General features: G+C 53.8%; 1 protein-coding gene across 5 annotated transcripts in view; it reads right to left on the bottom strand.

The window, feature by feature from the left end:
* Positions 1-10,133: 10,133 nt before the first annotated feature.
* ZBTB40 (zinc finger and BTB domain containing 40) overlaps positions 10,134-18,755 on the bottom strand; it is a 73,168-nt gene continuing 64,546 nt past the window's right edge. For 3 of the 5 annotated variants that reach the window (XM_081817694.1, XM_081817695.1, XM_081817693.1), the window contains 4 exons: positions 18,009-18,171; positions 17,210-17,296; positions 15,798-16,024; positions 10,134-14,073 (listed from right to left, as the gene is read on the bottom strand). In XM_081817694.1, coding sequence (XP_081673820.1) covers positions 13,879-14,073; positions 15,798-16,024; positions 17,210-17,296; positions 18,009-18,171 — 672 coding nt within the window. In that variant the 3' untranslated portion in view covers positions 10,134-13,878. The remainder of the gene's footprint in view (positions 14,074-15,797; positions 16,025-17,209; positions 17,297-18,008; positions 18,172-18,755) is intronic. The other 2 variants (XM_081817696.1, XM_081817697.1) reach the window with 2 other exon arrangements.

The raw sequence follows: 18,755 nt of genomic DNA, 5'->3' as shown, positions 1-18,755 counted from the left end.
AGTCTTGTAAGACATTTTCTCCCCTCATCTCCACCCCTATGAAATTCTAGTACAGATACACTGTCTATCAGTGTATGTACTATACACGTAAAGAGTATGATTTTCACCCTCCAACAGCCGATTATCATCCGCTGGAGAATGCAAACCTTAACCCAAGTCACTTGTGTGTTCTGTGGACTGCAAGCCACCTTGCTAGGTTGACTTAATTGCTTCATCACAGTTAATCACTTCTTGATGGAACATGAAGAGAGCAACATTGATGTCAGGGCACATGTGCTGTTCAGATGGGTGTCCTGGGAGCAGGAAGCTCTGCCCAAACTGTGGGGGCCCAGCTCAGAAGAGGGCAAGGGCAAGCTGGCCTCACTGGGCTTATGGGAGGTCTCAGTTGGTGAGGCTCTTAAAGACTGTCTGGTCCAAACTAATTTTACTGATGGAGAGATTGAGGCCAAAGAATGCATGTGGAGGCATGGGGGTTAGAGAATTTGTAACCAAATTGTGAGTCTGTTGAGGGGAGGCTACGTCTTACTCGTTCCTGAATCCCGCCCACCCCTCCCCCACCTGGCACCTGACATTGTGTCTGACCAGAGTTAGATATGCAGGGCGTGGTGGATAAATGGATGGATGGATGGATGGATGAACACACGGATGGTTGGATGGATGGATGGATGGATGGATGGATGGATGGATGGACGGACAAAGGAAGAGCAGACTGATGCCCAGTCTTTTCCCCACACTAAGGAAGTGGAGTCCAACATGCAGCTCAGGTCTCTAGAAAGCTCTGGTGATGCCAGGTGCCAGGTGAGCCTCAGAAAACAAAATAGGAACGCTGGACAGAGTGGTCTCTAATGCCCTTGACTGCAGACTCACACTTCCACTGCCTACCCTACACCTCTACTTGGGCATTTAATAGACATCTCAAACCTAGCAAGCCCCAAAGTCAACTCCTTGTCTTCCCTCCAAGACTCGCCTTCCTGTGGCTCTCCCCATCAAAGCACATAGCTAATTTCACACCAAAAATCTTGGGAATCACCCTTGGCTCCTCTGTCTTCCCCTCGGATCCCACATCCAGTCCATCAGCAGATTCTATTGGCTCTACTTTCAGCATCTGACCACTCCTCACCACCACCCCAGTACAAGCCATCATCCCTTTCCCTTGTTTGGCTAACAAATGAGCCACTCAGAAACTGACTTTGGTCACCGTCTCACTTTCATTTTAAAATTTCGAGCAATTCTGCTGTGATGAGATATGATAATAGCCCTTAACTAATCCCCTAGGATTCACCCTTCTCCCCATATTTATTCTCTACCCATAGCTGCAGCACCACACCTAAAATCTGCCAGTGGCTGGATCCTTAATGTGACCTCAAAGGTCCTACATCCTCTGGGCCCTGATTTTTTCCCCTAGCTTTCTCTCCCACTACTCTCTCCCTTGCCCACTCTGCTCTGGCCACATGGCCTCTTCAGTATTCCTCAAGCAGGCCATGTGTACTCCTGCCTCAGGGCCCTTGCACTGGTTGTTCTCTCTGCTGAGGGGGTGAGGGTCACTCCCCTGGACACTCACACAGTCAATCCCTTAAGCCATCAGGTCTTTGCTGAAGTCATTTGCTAAGCGAGGCCTTTCCTGGCCACCTCACCTGAAACTACATCATTACGACATTGCCAATGTTCTCCTTGACACTCCGCATTATCTAGCATCCTACATACTTTACTTATGGTCTGTCTCCCATACTAAAATATGAGAGCAGGGATCTTATTCTGTTCCATTCACTGTGGTGTCTCTAGAGCCCAGAACATGGTCTAGCCCTTAGTAAGTGCTAGATCGATACCTGTCGAGTGAATGAATGAATGAATTCTGGTCTGGGGATGTGGGAGGGGTGTGGCAGGGGCCCTGCCTGACCCGGGAAGCCTTAGGCATGGCATGATCTTTGTTCTTTGGCCCTTTCATGTGCCCTTTGTACTCAGTCACTCACCAGAGACCCCGGGCTCTGTGGAGGGTTAAGACATGAACACAGACAAATACCGTATAATCCCACTTCTGTGAGGAACCCAGATGGATTCATAGAGAGGGGGAGTAGAGTGGTTTCCAGGGCCTGGGAGAAGGGGGGCGGTGGGAGTGATACTAACAGATTTGGGGCTTCTTTCAGGGGTGATGAACATGTTTAGTGGGTAGAGTTTCGGTATGAAATGATGAGAAAGTTCTGGAGATGGATGGTGGTGATGGTTGCATAACAGTGTGAATGTACTCAATGCCATGGAAATTTACACTTAAAAATGGCTAAAATGGAAAATTTTTTTGTTATGTATATTTTACCACAAAAAAAGGCAAAAAAAAAAAACAACCACAAAAAAACAGAGATTACCACATGCTCAGTATTGTAGGTCACACAAGTTAACACAAGAGAAGTCCAGAAGACACTCTGGCTGGCGAGACTGGGGGCACCTTTCTGGAGTGGGCGATATTTGGGATGGGCCTTGAAGGACGCAGAGAAGGTGGGTGGGAAAAGTCTGGCAGAGGACGTGGCTGGGCTGGGGGAAGAGGAAGGCCAGGAGCTAAGTTTGGCCCTGTGTACATGTGCTTGGCTGGGGTACATGGCCGGGAACCTTGAAGCCCTTTCACGTCCCCCTGCCAGCCTGGGTCTGAGCCCCTAGGAAGGCTTGTGGGGAAGCTTCTGACCAGGAAATAGGGGGCAGCTCATGGTATCTGGAGGATCCTATCTCCTCAGGCCTGCCAAGTGGAGGGTGAGGGCGCCCCCACAAAGCCAGGGTTCTGGGCTTGCTCACCGGCCAGGTAGGCCTCACCTGGATGACTCGGGGCACAGAAACACCGGACCTCAGGCCTTGACTCTCCCTGTTAGTGCTGAGGGCACAGCGTCAGCAGTCAGGGTAGAGCAAGCCCGGACTCCCTCCTCGCTGTTGCCCTGCGGCCGCCACAGTCCAGACTGCAAAGCAGAGCCTCCCCCTGCAACAGCTGCCCTTTCTAGGGTCAGGCCCAGGGAAGCGAGGAATAACCACTCACTGAGTCCCCTCTGTGCCCGGCACCACATGTTAATTTATAATCCTGAGGGAGAGGCAAGGACTGTCCCCCTCCCCATTTCACAGGGAAGGAAAAGAGGGCTCAGCGAGGCCAAGCGGCCTGCCCGAAGCCAGAACACTCAGGTTGGCATCTGACCCTCTGACTCCCGGGCTACCGTGAGCTCTAGGCTTGCTTCAGACCGGGGCTCGCCGGGAGGCCAGAGCCACTGTCCCTGTGTCCCCCTCTCCTCCTGGGCCAGCATTTTGGCCCAAAGAGGACGTGTTTCTGCTCCCACTTGAGGTACAGCTGGGGTGCTGCGCTGCCGAGGGCCCTTACTGCATGCCTACCGGGCGGCAGCCCCGGGCCGGGCTCAGTGCGTGCAGCTCTCTGCAGGGCCATCGCCACCGCTGACGAGGAAACCGAGGCTCAGCGACAAGTCGCACCACGTGACAGTGGCAGAGCCGGGCCCAGAACCCTGACTTCTCCACGACCAGGGCTATGTAGGGGATCCCAGACCACTGGAGAGGGGCCCTTAGAGGTTGTCCAATCCAGTCACTGGGCGGGGGCTGCTGGAGAGACTCGTCCAATGTCACGCGCGGCTCGTGGGTGACAACGCATTTAGCTTTCCCAAGGCTTCCGTTACAAACGTGCTGATGCGTTGCCACAAATCTTGTTAGTTCCAAGATAAACAAAAGTCGCATGTAAATTTATGGTATGCTTTAAAAAAAAAGTGCTTAATTGAGGCAAGTACCTCCTAGTACATAGTCATCAGAATGCCACAGACACAGAGGGTGAGCCTGCCCCGGGCGCACGATGGGCCCCGGCCGCTCACTCTATGTGGACAAGATCGGCCCCCGGGGCAGCACGCTCGGTGTAATGGTGTCCTCTCAAAGATGCGGAAGGGAGAGGGTTACCTGGCTGCCCTCTGGCACCTTGTTTCAGGTTAGCTCTGGTCTGGAGCTGGTGACAAAGAGGAGCAAGAACGAGGTATTTTACCAGTGAGACCCTTCTAGCAAATGCTGGGTCATCTTGGACAAGTTCCTCAACCCTGTTGAGCTCTGATGTACTCACCCGTAAAATGGGCTAAAAGGAATGTCACTGTGGAGTCTCAGCATCCATAGTGGAGGTGGAGCCCCTGGTGTGGATGACGATGAGGATGAAGACGGAGGAGGCACAGGATGGGGCTGGTGCTCACCGCAGGGGCATCACGCGAGGGCTAGCCCTAGTGAACGAGAGCAGGCACTCTCGACCTCGCAGCCGCCGTTTACCGCTCAAGTGCCTATCGCCCCATGGCACCGGGCACCCGTGGAAACGTCACAGGCTTTGGGGACTGACAGGGTTGGGCCTGAATCTGGGTTCGGCCACTCCCCGTAGGACTCTCACCCGGCATGATAGCCATTAGCCACAGGTGACTATTTAAATTAAAATTTAAAATTCAGTTTCTCAGGCACACTAGCCACATTCCAGGTGCTCCAAGCCGCATCTGACTAGTGATTCCTACACCAGACAGTGCAGAACAGAGCCTTTCCCTCACCACAGAGAATCCTACTGGGATCGGGCAGCACTCGTCTGACCACCCGGACGGAGATGTGATACCTGCATTGGGGATGATGCACACAGCCTGGCCCGAGGCTGAGGCCAACAAACCGGAGGGCTCGGCCCACCCCTGCCACGAGGACTCTGGCTGAGCCCCGTGTCCCCTTACTCACCGGGCCTAAGTAGTGCTTTTTCTTGCAAAGTGGATATAATGCTGGGTCCAGCTGCTCTGATTGCAGTTCTGCTACCGACTTACTGGGTGACCAAGTGATGTTGCCTCCTGGAACCTCAATTTCTTCATTGGCAAAATAATAATTCATGTTCTTTTAGCCTCAGAGCACTGCTGCCAGAGTCAAGCGAGTAAATGATTCAAAATGCTCTGAAATATGAGGACCATGGTGACAAAAGGATAGCACGGTAGAATGGGAAAAGCCTACAGCTGGTGTCAGACAACTGGACTGCACTACTTCCTCTCACTAGCTGAGGACCCTTACGTCCACAGGGGCGGCTGCCTCTGAATTCCTTCACTGTAAAAGGGGTAATAATGAAGATACCTAAACTTCCATGTTGCTGTGAGGCTCAGTAATGACTTGAAAATAGCCCAAGAATAAGTAGGCATTGTTGGATTACCGTGGCCGTACTAAAAAGAGGGAGGCCAAGCTGGGCCAAGCGTTTGTGACCTTGTCTCCTCTGTGCTCCGCCTGCCTGAGAGCCCTCCTGCTCTGAGCCAGCACCCCAGGTTGAAGCAGAAATGGAGGCACCAGATGGACCAAGACAATCTGTTCTGCTGATGCCACAACAAGACGCCAACTCCACTGGGGCCACACGGCCAGGACCTCAGGGTGTGGTCAGATCCAAGAAGGCGGCCTGCATCTGTGGCACGTGCCTTGGGCTGCAGGACTTTGCTCTAGGTGGTGCTGCGGTGCGGTAGGATGCAGTCTAAGGAGCCCGGCTCCTCGGCATCCTCCGACCCCAGCGCTACCCCTGGTTTTGCCAGGGAAATGCAGCACAGAGAGGCGGCTGAGGAGGTCCTGCTCTCCTAGGACTGTCCAGCTTGGCCTGTTTTTCATCTGCCTCCCCCACCCAGAAACCTCCCTGATCTGAGCTTCAGAGGTACCCATGGGGTCTCTGCACTGGGGCAGGGACCACCCCAGAGCTCTGGGCCCCCTTTTGGCGTGAGTGGTATTTTCTATTGAGCACTTGCTACATGCCATGACCTATACCAAGGTCTTATATGCATTACCTTTAATCTCCACAATTACTGTGAGAATTTTTATAACCTCCATTTACAGACAAAAAAAGAATCAAGGTAAAGAGAAGCTTAATGCACCCAAAGTCACACATCTAACAAGGGACAGGGCAGGGATTTGAATTCGGATCTGAATACCTCGAAAGGGTGGCTCTGAACCACTGCATTTCATCTTGGCTTCTAATCAGATCCTCTCCAATGACGTGGCTGCTGTCTGGAAAACATTTTCCTTTTAGGAGGCCAGGACTGGGGGAAAGGTGGGGAAGTCAGAGAGGCCAAGATGCTTTCCAGAGCTGTGTGCGTGGAGGAACCACCCTCGCACACCCGCGCCAGGCTCTGTGGGCCTCCGCTGGCCCTGCGGGGGCTTGGGCACCTCCGGCGGCTCTCCTTCTGCTCTCCAGGGCAGAGTCTGGACTGAGGACTGGTGAACAAACCATCTGGTCCTGAAGCCAAAGCAAAAGGACGTGACTTGTTGCTCCAGGATACCACATCTCTAGCAGATAGAAGCAGAGGTTTAGGTCTGACTGGCCGTCTCAGGCAGGATGGATGGAGGGGAAAGGCAAGGACAGAGCAGACAGGGAGCCTTGGTAGTTCCTGTGACAACAGTCCAGGCATGACAGACCCGGCTGCTAAGGACTGGGAACCACCGTTGACTAGATCTTTTCTAGCTGACTAGGTATTAAGCAAGAACTGCTGGGATGCAGCACGGTGTTTAAGAGCAAGCTCTGGAGTCAGACTGCTCGTGTTCAAATCGCAGCTCCCTGGCTCTGTCACTCGTCACGTGACTTCCCTGCTGTGGGTCTCCTCGTCTGTAACCCAGGAGAACTGCAGCTGCGTCACGGTGCCGGTGAAGGAAGAACTACACAAGGATCTCTGCCCCATGTGCAACATACACTAAGCACCTAACAGACATGACTTATTATGAGACTATTTCTTTTTATTTATTTATTTATTTATTTATTTATTTATTTATTTGAGACAGAGGGAGCACATGAGAGGGGGGAGGGTCAGAGGCAGAAGCAGGCTCCCTGCCGAGCAGGGAGCCCGATGCGGGACTCGATCCAGGGACTCCAGGATCATGACCTGAGCCGAAGGCAGTCGCCCAACCAACTGAGCCACCCAGGCGCCCTGAGACTATTTCTAAAAAATATTAACCATCCCGATGAAAAAGACAACCAAAAAAAAAAAAAAAAGAAAGAGCAAGCGAGCAAGAAACACAGCATTTATAGGTACTTCAGGTCTTGGTCTGGACCTGCATGGATGTTTTTCGTTCTTATTTCTCATAAATAATCTTTGCCTGGCCAACAAGATGATCAGTCCCTGGGAGCAGGAACCACACCCCATCTCAGCCCAGCACAACCCAACCTCTACAGCATCTAGCACGGGACTGGGCACACAACAGGACCTCAGAGACTCCAGAACTTCAGGGACAACAGACCTGGGCAATCAGAACCTGATGTGCCCGGCTCACTGTGTGTGTGTGTGTTAACAGGATGACGCACAGCACTTGCCCTTGAAGGGGTCACAGTTTAGTGAAGGAGGATCTTAAGTCACCCTGTGACAATCTAATAATCCTATGCTCCCAAACCCACACTGGCTCTTGCCTGACATCGCTCACCCCGTCATGCGTGTGTGCACAGCTACCCTGTTCCTTATTTTACTTCAGGTCCCCGGGCTCACAGGCAGGGCTAGCCCTGGCCTCTGCGCGTGCTGGCTTTGCTCTGGACCCTGTGTGGAGCGTAGAGGTCTCAACCTTAAAAGGAATGAAAAGCTGTTTGGTCCTGTGCCAGCCCCGTGGGCCCCCTTCCCCACCCCCTGCCCATTTTTATCAGACCGTCCTGATGGCAGGTCTATGAAATCTCCCCTGGAGGGGACTGTGGGTCCCTGGACTGACCTTGTCCTGGTGTGTTTGATCAGCTGTTTCTGGCCTACGCTGGAGGAACCCGTGCAGGAAGGGTGAGCAGGAGTGGTGTTTGATCAGCAGCTGGGGAGCTCTGGGCCTGGCTAGCTGCTCTCCACCTTCTGCTAGTCTCTCCTCGGAGGACAAAGAACGGGGGATGTTCTGATAGAGCAGCCCACAGGTAGCCTGGGGAACAGCCTTGCTGGCAGGGGTGACATGGGGAGGTTGGTTTCTCCCTGAAGGCTGTGAGGGCAGGAGAGACGAGCAGCAACATCTACTAAGCACCTGAGCGTGCTGTCTGGTGCACCAAGTGGGCAGAGCAGACACAAGTGTCTTAGTGGGCATGGGGCTATGCTCTGGTAGCGCCGGGTGACAGGGCAGAAGGTGGGACAGATGCACAAGAATTAAGCCTCAAGAATGTTCACAAGGAGGGCGCCTGGGTGGCTCAGATGGTTAAGCGTCTGCCTTCGGCTCAGGTCATGATCCCAGAGTCCTGGGATCGAGTCCCACATTGGGCTCCCCGCTCTGCGGGAAGTCTGCTTCTCCCTCTGCCTCTCTGTCTCTCATGAATAAATAAATAAAAATTAAAAAAAAAAGAATGTTCACAAGGAGCAATGAACCTAGACCCTCTCTTCTAGTGAAGCCCTGAGTTCTGGGCTATTTTCCAATGAAGGGCGAGGCCCCTTAGTCTAGGACAAGTTCACATGGAGGCAGCCAGAAGCTACCTTTCTCTTTTCACCCAGACACATCCCCAAGCACACATGGAAGGTAAGATGAACACTGAAGAGAACACTCCAGAGGCAGGGTGGGAAGGCCAGACACCATTATGTACTCCGTGTTTCCACTCCCTAGTTCTCACTGCATGTGCTCCCAGCTGACCTTCAGAGGCTGCCCCTGTACTCAGAATAGACCCCTCAGCTGTGCTGCTCCAAGCCGGGACGTCCGGTCCCCCTCTTGTCCGCCCCCCCACCCCCGCCACGTTCACTTGGGTCTGGGACAGGGGCCCTGGGACTACTGTAGTACAGCTCAGAGAGGTGAGTCTTACCTTGGTCTTGGGCACCCCGGCACTCTATTCCAGGCCCTCCAACTTAGGGATATGTTGGGCCTACTCCTTCTTGCGCTTCTCTGCCCTCTCCCCCCAGGCTCTTTAGAAGTGCTGGAAACAGTAACAGACATCATTTCCAAAGCATCTATATGCCGTTAGGAGTTCAGGAAGGCCCTGGCCAAGGTCATCCATCTAGTTAGTCCATGCCCTTCCCCCTGCGCCATCTAGCCTCCTACAGCAGCCCCCCAGGCCCAGGGATAATGGGACTGCCAAGGGATCACTCGGCCCACTTCCCACCTCTTCACACTTTCACCTTCATGGCCGGAGCCCCGCGGTGTGTTACAGTTATCCAAGGCTGCCTAGGACACTGTAAGGGTTATTGCTCCCAATACAATGGAGTGCTCCAGCCTGTCTCCAGACACCGCATAGGCAGGGGTACTCCTTCATAAAGGCCCTGTGGGCTCTGGACAAGGGTCCACTCGTGCCACTCTAGGGCGGTCCTGGGAGACTCGAGCACAGAGCCGCCTCACCCCTGCTTGCCCTGGCTTCGGGGCTGACCCGACCTTAGAGGACTAGCAGACAGAATAGCGGGGACGTGCCTCCCCTTGTCTTTCACGCAGATTCTTCCTGTAGAAATGATGTGCATCCCGCCCGTGGGCTGCCTCTCTGTTGCCTCCTTGGCTGCCAGCAACGTGACGTGTTCAGCTATTTACCACAAAAGGTTTCTGCTTATGTTATACTCATCTGCTCAGCACTTTGTGCTCTGGGGCAGTTGAGATGCCAGAGATAAATGAAAAGTGGTGGGTGTTATAAGGTCCCCTGAGGGTTCAGAGAGAGAGCGAGAGAGAGCAAGAGAGAGAGAGAGAGAGGGAGGGAGGGAGGGGGAGGGAGAGGGAGGGAGGGAGAAGAGAAACGCGAAGGTGCAGAAATGGACACCACTCAGCACCAGCAATCTCGGGGAATGGCTGACCGCCACATGAAAGACTTAGCCAACAATTACAGTCTCAACACTAAGTTCATTGAAGCCAGCCTTGGAATTCCCCGTACCATTCTGTGCGGCACTGTCCCCCATTACAGATGGCAGCTGCGAGGAGGGGGCTGGGAGGGTGTCTCCCCCAAGGCCACGCAGTCAGCAAGTGGCACAGCGCGGATATGCCCAGGCTGCACACCCACGCCCGCCTCCGACACACCGCATCACACTTGCTCCTGGGGCAAGCGGGCTCTCAGGAAGAGCTTCCCCCTGACAGGACAGCATCCCCTCCACCCGCCATGCTGGCCTGACCTGAAGGTACAAGAGCCCCTAGGAATCCCTGGTCAAGGCTGTGCCCCTGGCCAGAACCAAAGAGGAAACAGGTCTCATTACAGTCTGTTTGAAACTCATGCAGCACAATTTTTTCAAAGTACATATTTTATTTATATAGAATAGTGCAAAAGTTAAATGAAAATAATGGTTCGTAATTTAATTTACACAGCATCAGGTGCTGGCTGGTTGTCCTGACCGTCGTGGGAGGTGTGGCTGGCCTTGGGAAGAGAAACGACGAACATTTCCATGATTTGGACACAATGTGAATTAGCCCAGGGGATCATTTTTCTCAACAGCGTGATCCCAGAGCACAGGCAGCTTCTCTCGTCCTTATAGGCACAGCTGTACATGCAGGAAGTTTCTGAGCTCTGGCTGTGTTTTGAGCTTCTGGCCCAAGTCCTACAACCCCAAGGTTTTCCATGGCAACAAAACAATCATCAGTTTGCCTCTGATACCTTCTTCAACCCCAAATCTTACTGTTACTCCCATTTTTTCCCTACCTCCCAAGGGTCCCTGGGAAATACTGGACCAAGTGGAGGGGGCTGAGGCTGCTGTTCTTTCTTTGGGAGAAATAATTAAAGCATCTCAGCCATTTCTCCATCATTGTCCCGCTTTCTAGCCCCGATTTAATACAAACACTCCTTATCCCCTAGAACCGTTCTATGTGAGGTTAGCAGTTTCTTCCATCCCTTAGGCAATTCAAAGATCTCGGGCACATGAGATTTAAAGGCACAGCCCTCCCATTTCATTAATATGTCATCAGCCTGTGGTGACCGTGACATCACCTGGGGTGAGAAACTCTTAGGGTCCATCTCATCTTTCTTCTTGATTCTGAGAGTATCCCTGACTTACTTAAACCAGGAGAGAAGGGGACCTTCCCCCCCCATTCACCTGTCAGACTAGACCCCGTTTTGTCCCTCAGCACCTGACCATCAGAGCTCTTCCCTGAGGGATGAGGCTGATGCCGGTGGTCGGAGAGAGGGGAGAGTCAGAGCGCTTCCACAGAGAAGCCTTGGATCACCAGGGGAACCCAGGATTCACAGCGCAGTCCTTGGTACTTGCTGGGCTCCACGTTTTCTAAACACAAAGCTTCTGAGACAGAAGAGACAGGCTTTATTACAGAAGCAGGAGCTTTGCCTTTGCCTCCACCCTTCTGCTGCCCCTGTGGCCAGGTGCTGTCATGTCCTTGGGACAGTCCCATGTTCCTCTGGCAACCCCTGCTCTTCAATCTCCTACCTGTCGCCTCACTTACCTGGGATGGCAAATCCTGTTCCCTAAGCGATCCCCATTACTCCCACAGATTTAGACTCCAGCTTGGAATCTGACTGCCTATCTCTCCTCACCAGCTGCTTCATGAGCTCTGGGAGCACAGAAAGTCTGGGGTCCCAATGGACATATTCGGGCAGGGGTTCCAAGGAGCCCACAGGCTCCTCCACACCACCACAAATGCCCCCAGGGTTCAGCCTGGAGGCCACCAGGAAGGACGCACCCATGGCAATGAGGCAGAGACACCTCTGCCATGAGAAAGCAAGTGAGGGGGACCGAGGAGAGCACGATGACAATGTCCTCTGTGGCAGACATTCAGAAGGTCTCTCAGGCAGCAGTGGGAGGAAAGAACAAAATGGCCAAGCAGAGCTAGGAAAAGTCTTCCTACAATAAAGTCCACGCTTGGGCATCTCTAGGGAGTGACACTACAAAATTGCCACCAAGGCAGCCCCTTGCGGAGGTCCACTCAGAGCAAAGGTTAAGTTCAGGACGCACCTTTCCTCATTCCTGACCAGAGGCAGCACAGCGTCTGTGCCTCCTGCCGCGTGCGCCACGGGGTAGGTGAGCGCGCATCCACGACAGCGCCCACCTCTCTGCGTGCGCCCCGCACAGCGAGCGAGCTGCGGGGCCCGCGATTCTGAAGGAAAGCGTGCCCTGCCACCATCGGGGGCTCCCACGGAAACCCGAGCAAGGAGTTCTCGGTACTTGAAAGGATCTGAAACTTGGTTTAAAAACTTACAGCTTTCTTTCATCACAAGGCTTCTTAAAAAAAAAAATCACTTTCCCCCACGGGCCCTCAGCAATTCAGTTATTTTTCGGTGAGCAGAAATTCTGATGACGCCGCAACCCCCAACCATCGCGGCGGACCAGCATCCTTGTCCGCTGGGCTGGGCCACTCCAGTCCCTTTCAGAGGGCTTCAGCTGGTGCCAACGGGAGATTCGGTGCCACTCTGCCACTTGCAGATCAAGAGCTCCCCTGCTCTGACAGCTCCCGGGACCGCACCAGCTGAAGACGAGCCAGCTGTGGCAGGAGCAGGGAGGGCTTCGTGTGGAGGCCACGTCTTCAAGGTTTGAGCACCATCTTCTGGTCAGGTTTCGGCTTCTGAGGACTTGCCTTTGAAAACTTCATTTACTCCAGAATGGGAAGATCCCTGAGCCGACAAGCTCAAGTGACTTGCAAATCAAAACGAGGACACGACTGGAGGCGGGAGGAGTTAGCTGCCTGCGTGCGCAGGCCCGCGCTGGAACTCGTTGCTGGCGCGTGGCCACGGCGGCCACAGCAGGCAGTGGCGGGGCCCTGCCTTCTGTCCTACCAGCAGCGTGCGGAGGCAGTGGAAGTCCTGACTGTGTCCCAAATTGACCCCTTGCCCCTGCTTGTACCTGGTGACGTGAAATGCGCTTGGAAAGAAGGCGTGGGCTTGTCCTCTGCCAGCCCGTAGCTGGAGGGTGAGTGATGTAGTCACGCTCAGTCAGGGGTGACGCTGCACCAGGTGGCCGGCAGCCCTGCCCGGTGTGTAAACACTGCACTAGCAGTCTTCGACTTTCCAGCATCGAGGAAAGGAAGATAAATGCTAGTCATTCCCTCCGAACGGCAGGAACCTACATCCATCTAATTGCACTTCATTCCACAAACCATTAATTATCAGATTATATTTTAGGAACTGAAGATAAAAAAGCTTTGTGAAATTCTGACGCCAAAAGATCACTAGCCCGCAGTAACAGGCGCTGCCTGGAGGAACTGGACAGCAGGCCGCTCACAAGGCAGGGAGACCGTGGCAGGGGGAGGAGCCGGGGCACCCCGGCACCCGGCGCTGGTTCGTGAGCCCTCCACAGGCTCTGGAGCGAGGGGAAGACAGTCTCGGCTCTGAGGAGAACACGGAAGGCTGCGGGGACAGCCCTCCGGTACAGAACACCGCGGAGAAGATTCTGGAAGGGCAGGGATTGTCTGCAGCTGGACGGCCCCACAGGGAGCGCATCCCGCAGAAACCCCGCAAGGCTTGGTTTGGGCAAGGGCTAACTGTACTGATGAGCTGGGACTCGGCCTGTGTGAACATGCTGCTCCCTGTCCTGCCACCAGGAGAGGGCCAGGCCACCCAAGAGGATGGTAATGACAGAGTGTGGAAGGAGCCAAGTGTGCTCTAGCCGGGGGGTCTCTGGATGGTGTGTTGGTGCTTTTCTCTCACTTCTAAATGGCCAGGAAGCACCGGCACCATTGGAGGGCCCAGTCTGTGGGCTGCAGGCCCACCTCTACCCGCCATGCTGCACAGTGAAGGCCGCCGGCCTGCGGCACCTCTCCAGTGCCCCGGTCACCAGCTCCCATCCCACTGCTCATCAGAGGCCACAGCAGCAGGCCTGTGGGAAGTAGGCCTGTCCCCTGGGGAGGGCAGTGGCGTCCGTGCCCAGGACCCCAACACTGTTGGTTCTGTGAGAACAAAGTGAGAGTGCTCTGATTGGTGCAGGCTGAGATGCTCGCTACTCAGGACAGCCAGGGACTGAGGGCCAACGGCAAGCCGCGGAACGCTCGCTCTGCTGCAAACGCAGGAGCCTCCATGGGATGATTGGCCACTCATTTGGCCTCACCACAGATCAGGGTCACAGTACCATCTAGCAAATCCTCCACGGTCACGGCCACAAGCTCAGAGCTGGACTGAGATGTCTGCGAATCTGGCAACGTCACAAATACCTGTGACCCAGCAAGCTGGGTCTCCTCCAAAGTGATCACCTGCTCTGTCGGGGCTGCCGGCTCTGGGGTTTGGATCACCTGAAAGGGAAAGACCGTGAGGCTGTCTAGGCAGTGTCCACAGGGAGCTCCCCAGAATTTACATGGTTTTTGTCTCATGCTGTAATGATGATATTTATGTTTTCACCTGAGGAGAGCAATTACATGCGCCTAATGGGAAGAGGCAAGTCTAACACAGGCGATGCAAAAGAGAAGGCAAGCAAACAATTTAAATAACTCTGTGTGCTAAATTGCTATAATTTAGCTCAGTACGCCATCTCAGGGTGCCCGGACTCTATGATTACACACCAGTGAATACCGGCTCAGTTTCTTACACTGGGTTTTCGTGTCTTGAGGATCACACCGCAGAGGTAAGCACCATGTGAAAGGAAGGCTACTGAAAGTAGTTAGTCTCAGGCCTGACCACAGAAATGGAAGGATTTATCAGCAGCCTTGGCTGGCCAAAGGTGGTGTCTCTGGCCCTCAGGTGAAGAAGAGCCTTCCTTGGAGGCTACATCATTATAGAACTTAGAAGCGGGAACGAGTGGAGGAAATGTGACTTCTATCAACTCCCTCATTCGGCCTCCCCAGCAGGCAGCCCTTCTCCAAAGGCCACACAGACCCCTTCCAAATCTGTGTCACCTGCTCAAGATGACTCAGGGAGAACCAGTCTATGGTGAAGCACACCCAGTTCCCGTCCCAACCTCCAAGTTGATGCTTGTGACCTATGGGGACTCAGGGCAGCTTGGTGCCCCTTGATATTTTCAAACCAGGGAGCCCACAGAGGGCACAGTCACCCTGGCCCTTGACAACTAGCCAGGAGTGGAGAGCAGAGCGCTAGGCCTGAGTGGCAGAAGGGGAAAGCCAAGTTCAGCCCCACGGTGCTGTGAGGGGTGAGAAGATGGATTATGATGTTTAATCAAAAATCATCTAGGATAGTAGTTTTCAAACTGGTTTTCTTTCTTTTTCTTTAGGAATGGAAGCCTCTTTTTTTTCCTTTTTCCTCAAAGGACATCTTACCAAGAATCCTTATATATATTAAAAAAAAAGACCAAAGCAGAGCCATTCTGGGTGACATGGTAGCAGGAACTTCACTGCAGCCTGCCCACCTGACCTGCTCTCTGGTCTTGCAGAGGCCCCTGAGAACATGGTTCATCAAGGACTCCTCTGTGGGGCTGGACAGCGGGGCAGTCCAATCAGTTAACAGCACTGCTCCTGTCCATCCACAGATAATCCACAGAACTGCGTTTCTTTTCCTTTTCCGCCCACCCTCTCTGGAGAAGACAGGGAGAGGCGAGCTTCTCCCCCAGGTAAAGGCGAGGAGCCCTGATGTACCCAGTGTCCTGTGCCCAGACTAGAGGAGCTATCAAAGTGTTTCAGCGGCAGGGGGTCCCAACAGAGAGCTCACCCCCTTCTCTCAGATTTCCTGCCACTCCTGTCACACCCCACGGTGTTTCGCAGAAGGTGGGGGAAGTGTGTGAATTAGGACAAACCAAAGGTGTTCTGCTTTTGGAAATTCTCGTTCCAGGCTCCCTCTACCCAGGGGCCATTTGCAGGTGCTTGCCAGGAGACTAGAATGTTCTGTTCTGTTTGGTAAGAGGTCCACCAGAGAGACTCCTCTACAAGGGCCTCTTGGTCATGTTATTACTTAATGGGATCTTCCGGGAGCCCCCAAGAGAAAGGCTGGGTGGTGTGACAGAGCTGCCTCCACAGAAGCCTCAGGAACCCCGTGTTAGCACCCTCGTATCTGATGGCCCCAGAATCACCTGCACCACCTGCGAGGCTGCTGCTTGGGGTTCAGAGCCCATCACCTTTGGGTGTTCAGATTCCAAGTGAGCATCCAGCTGGGCCTGGGCGGTGAAGAGCTCCCCGCAGAGCTCACAGGGGAAGGTGCTCTCTGACTGCTTGAAGTGCTCCGTGGTGACGTGGTGCTGCAGTGCTCCCGGGAAGCGGAAGGTGGCCGTACAGTACAAGCACTTGAACGGCTGGGACCCTGGAAGAGGGCGGACAGAAAGGATGGGCTAGACGGAATGCCGGAGAGAAACAAGAGCAGGGAGAGGGGAGAGGAAGGAGCAACCAGGATCGAGGTGCAGAGGCAGATTCGGGTTCTGTGGGACCTGAAGCTTCTACAGTTTGGGGGATCCTCTTCAGGAAAAATAAGGCAACGTTACAAATACAGGAATAGGTCCCACGCAAGCAAGGGGCTCTGCAACCACAGCTTCGTCAGTATTAGCTTCAGACTGACTTGGCCTTGGTTGAAGGCCATTCTTCACTCAACTGTAGATCAGGATGCTGAGGACGCCATACTTCATCAAGTCTAAGAGGCGTGCTTTAACATCTCTGACCTGGGTTCGATGGCATCTTATGACCGCTACGGGCTAGGCAGCAGTGGGATGTAAAATTAGCAGTGACCACACACACGGGCGGCTATGAGGGCAACACCGAGACCTGTGGGGCGTGTGTCCGTGGCTTCGAAGAACATCCCTGAGACAGGAGTGGTGCACGTTTTTAACTCCCAGGAACCGGGGGTTTAGGAGGGTTTAGGAGGGATGAGTAAGGGGTGGATGTCCAGCTACATGCCCAGTGCACCAAAAGTAGACCAGTTCCACGTCATGCTCGAGGGACCCAAGCCCACGGCCCGCCTGTGCCCCATCACAGCGCCACGTGCGATGACACGCGCCTCGACAGTCGGAAGTGAAAGCTGCTCTGAGAAGCGAAATGCTCACCATGATTTATCTGGTGATTCTCCTTCTGATGCACCCATACAAGAGTGTGTACAATCTATGCCAAATTAAGTCCAAAACAGCACTTAGAATCACCTGCAAATTCTAAGTGACAATAAAGTATAGTTTAACTGGCAGCAGTTTTTCTTTCTTAATGGTTCATGAAAGACTAGCATTTTAGATTTGAGGAGACATGGCAGTGACAACAATAATCACAGGTCACGCTAGAGGGATGCTCACGGGTGCCGGGCCTTGTGTGTTTTCCGTGTACTAACGTATTCAATTTGCAGTTACCCTAGAAGGAAGGAAGCACTATAATTGTCCCCGTTTTATAGATGAGGAAACTGAGGCACAAGTCAGTTCAGTTCCTTGGCCTGGACTGCACAGCTGTGGATGGTGGAGACGAGAAGCACCGGGGCAGTCCCAGCCAGGAGCATCTCACGAGGGGCACTGACCTGAATGCTGGCACTTGATGTGAACTTGTAGCAATGCTGGCGTGGGGAAGAGCTCCTTACACTGGTCACATTCGTGGAACTTCATATCTGCGGAGCACACAGGAAAGAAGTGGTGGGAACCAACCAGAGGACAGCTCTCTCAGGCTGGGGAGGGTGGTGAGGGCCGACACTTAGCAAGCGTCTGCCAAGTGCCAGGAACCTCACAGCTATGAGCTAGCAGCGCAGTCTAGTGTAAAGAAAATGCCAGATTGGAGCCAGGCCGCCTGGATGGAAGTAGGGCTGCTACGAGAATGGAATAAGAAAGCGCCCACCAATGCTTAGCAGGTGCCTTGCACATAGGAGATGCTTCATGACCATGGTGATTATCCCCAGACTGAGCGGCACAGTGGGTATTAACTTTCTGAAGAGAAGGAAACCGGCTCAGGAAAGAGAGGTCACTTGCCAAGGTCATGCAGCTGCTCCGTGCGGGAGTCGGGATTTCCACCCGAGCCTATCGGCCTCTAGAGCCACCACCCGTCCCAGGTCCCACAATGTACCAGTGTCCCTCAGGGCTGGTAGGAGCTTACCGTGCTCCAGGCCCCCGGGTTTGAGAACCACTGCCACTCAAGCTACTGTTCCCTGTTACTGATGGGCCGGTGTGGCCTCCTTCAGGTGTGCCGGGACAGAACAAAAGCCACTGCCACACACACCACACTATAGCACCGGAAGCTGGGATTGGGGGCTGGAGCCCAGGACACTGTCATCGAGCCGCTCCCACTCATCAGCTCCCACTCGCGGTCTCTAGGCACCCAAAGTTCACCTGCGTGCTCTGCCTTGATGTGCTTCTTGTGTTCAATGGTGTTGGAAAAGGTTTTGTCACAGGAGCTGCACTGGAGTGACGAGAATTTGGAAGATCGATGGTTCTGAGCAGCAAACACATCAGGGTGGTGGGTCCGATTGTGGTACCACAAACCAGACAATTGCTGCAAGGAATATGGCAAACGTTAAGTCTTAGAAGGTTCCAGCAAGCTGGAGAGGTCCCAAGGCCTTCGTGAGACAAATGAGCTTATGGATCTAGAATCACACTCCTACCTGTCACACTGAGTGCTCACGTGAGGGGAAAGGCTGGTGTTCGGGGGAAGCAGGCACCTGTGTGTTTACTGAGAGACCACTACAGGGCAGGGCACAGCCTGGTCCTTCAGAAACTCTCACCCCTCACAACAAGCCTATGAGCGAGGCATCAGAATCTTTCTAATGAGGGGGAAGCTGAGGCACACAGGGGTTAGAAGACTTGCCCAAGGTCATATCATTAGTGAACAGCAGGCCGAGGATTCAAACCCTGGCCTTCCAACGGGCGCGTCTGAGCTGTATCTCCCTGCCTCCAAGAGGCCCCGGGAAGCAGCAGAGAAGCCCGATGGAGCAGAAGCATGTGCTGTCCCTGCTCCTTCCCGGGTTCCAGAGCAGCCCGGGGAAACTCTCCCTACAGTTCCAGGCTTTCCCAGAGACCAAGCCAAGGCCTTACGCAGCTCTGTGGTCACAGCACCAGGTGTGGAGTTAGCTCTCCATG

This window comes from Leptonychotes weddellii, chromosome 4, assembly GCF_054177405.1.
Source record: "Leptonychotes weddellii isolate Sample4059 chromosome 4, ASM5417740v2, whole genome shotgun sequence".
NCBI lineage: Eukaryota > Metazoa > Chordata > Mammalia > Carnivora > Phocidae > Leptonychotes > Leptonychotes weddellii.
The sequence above is the reverse complement of the archived record's forward strand: the minus strand, read 5'-3'. Positions and strand labels throughout refer to the sequence as shown.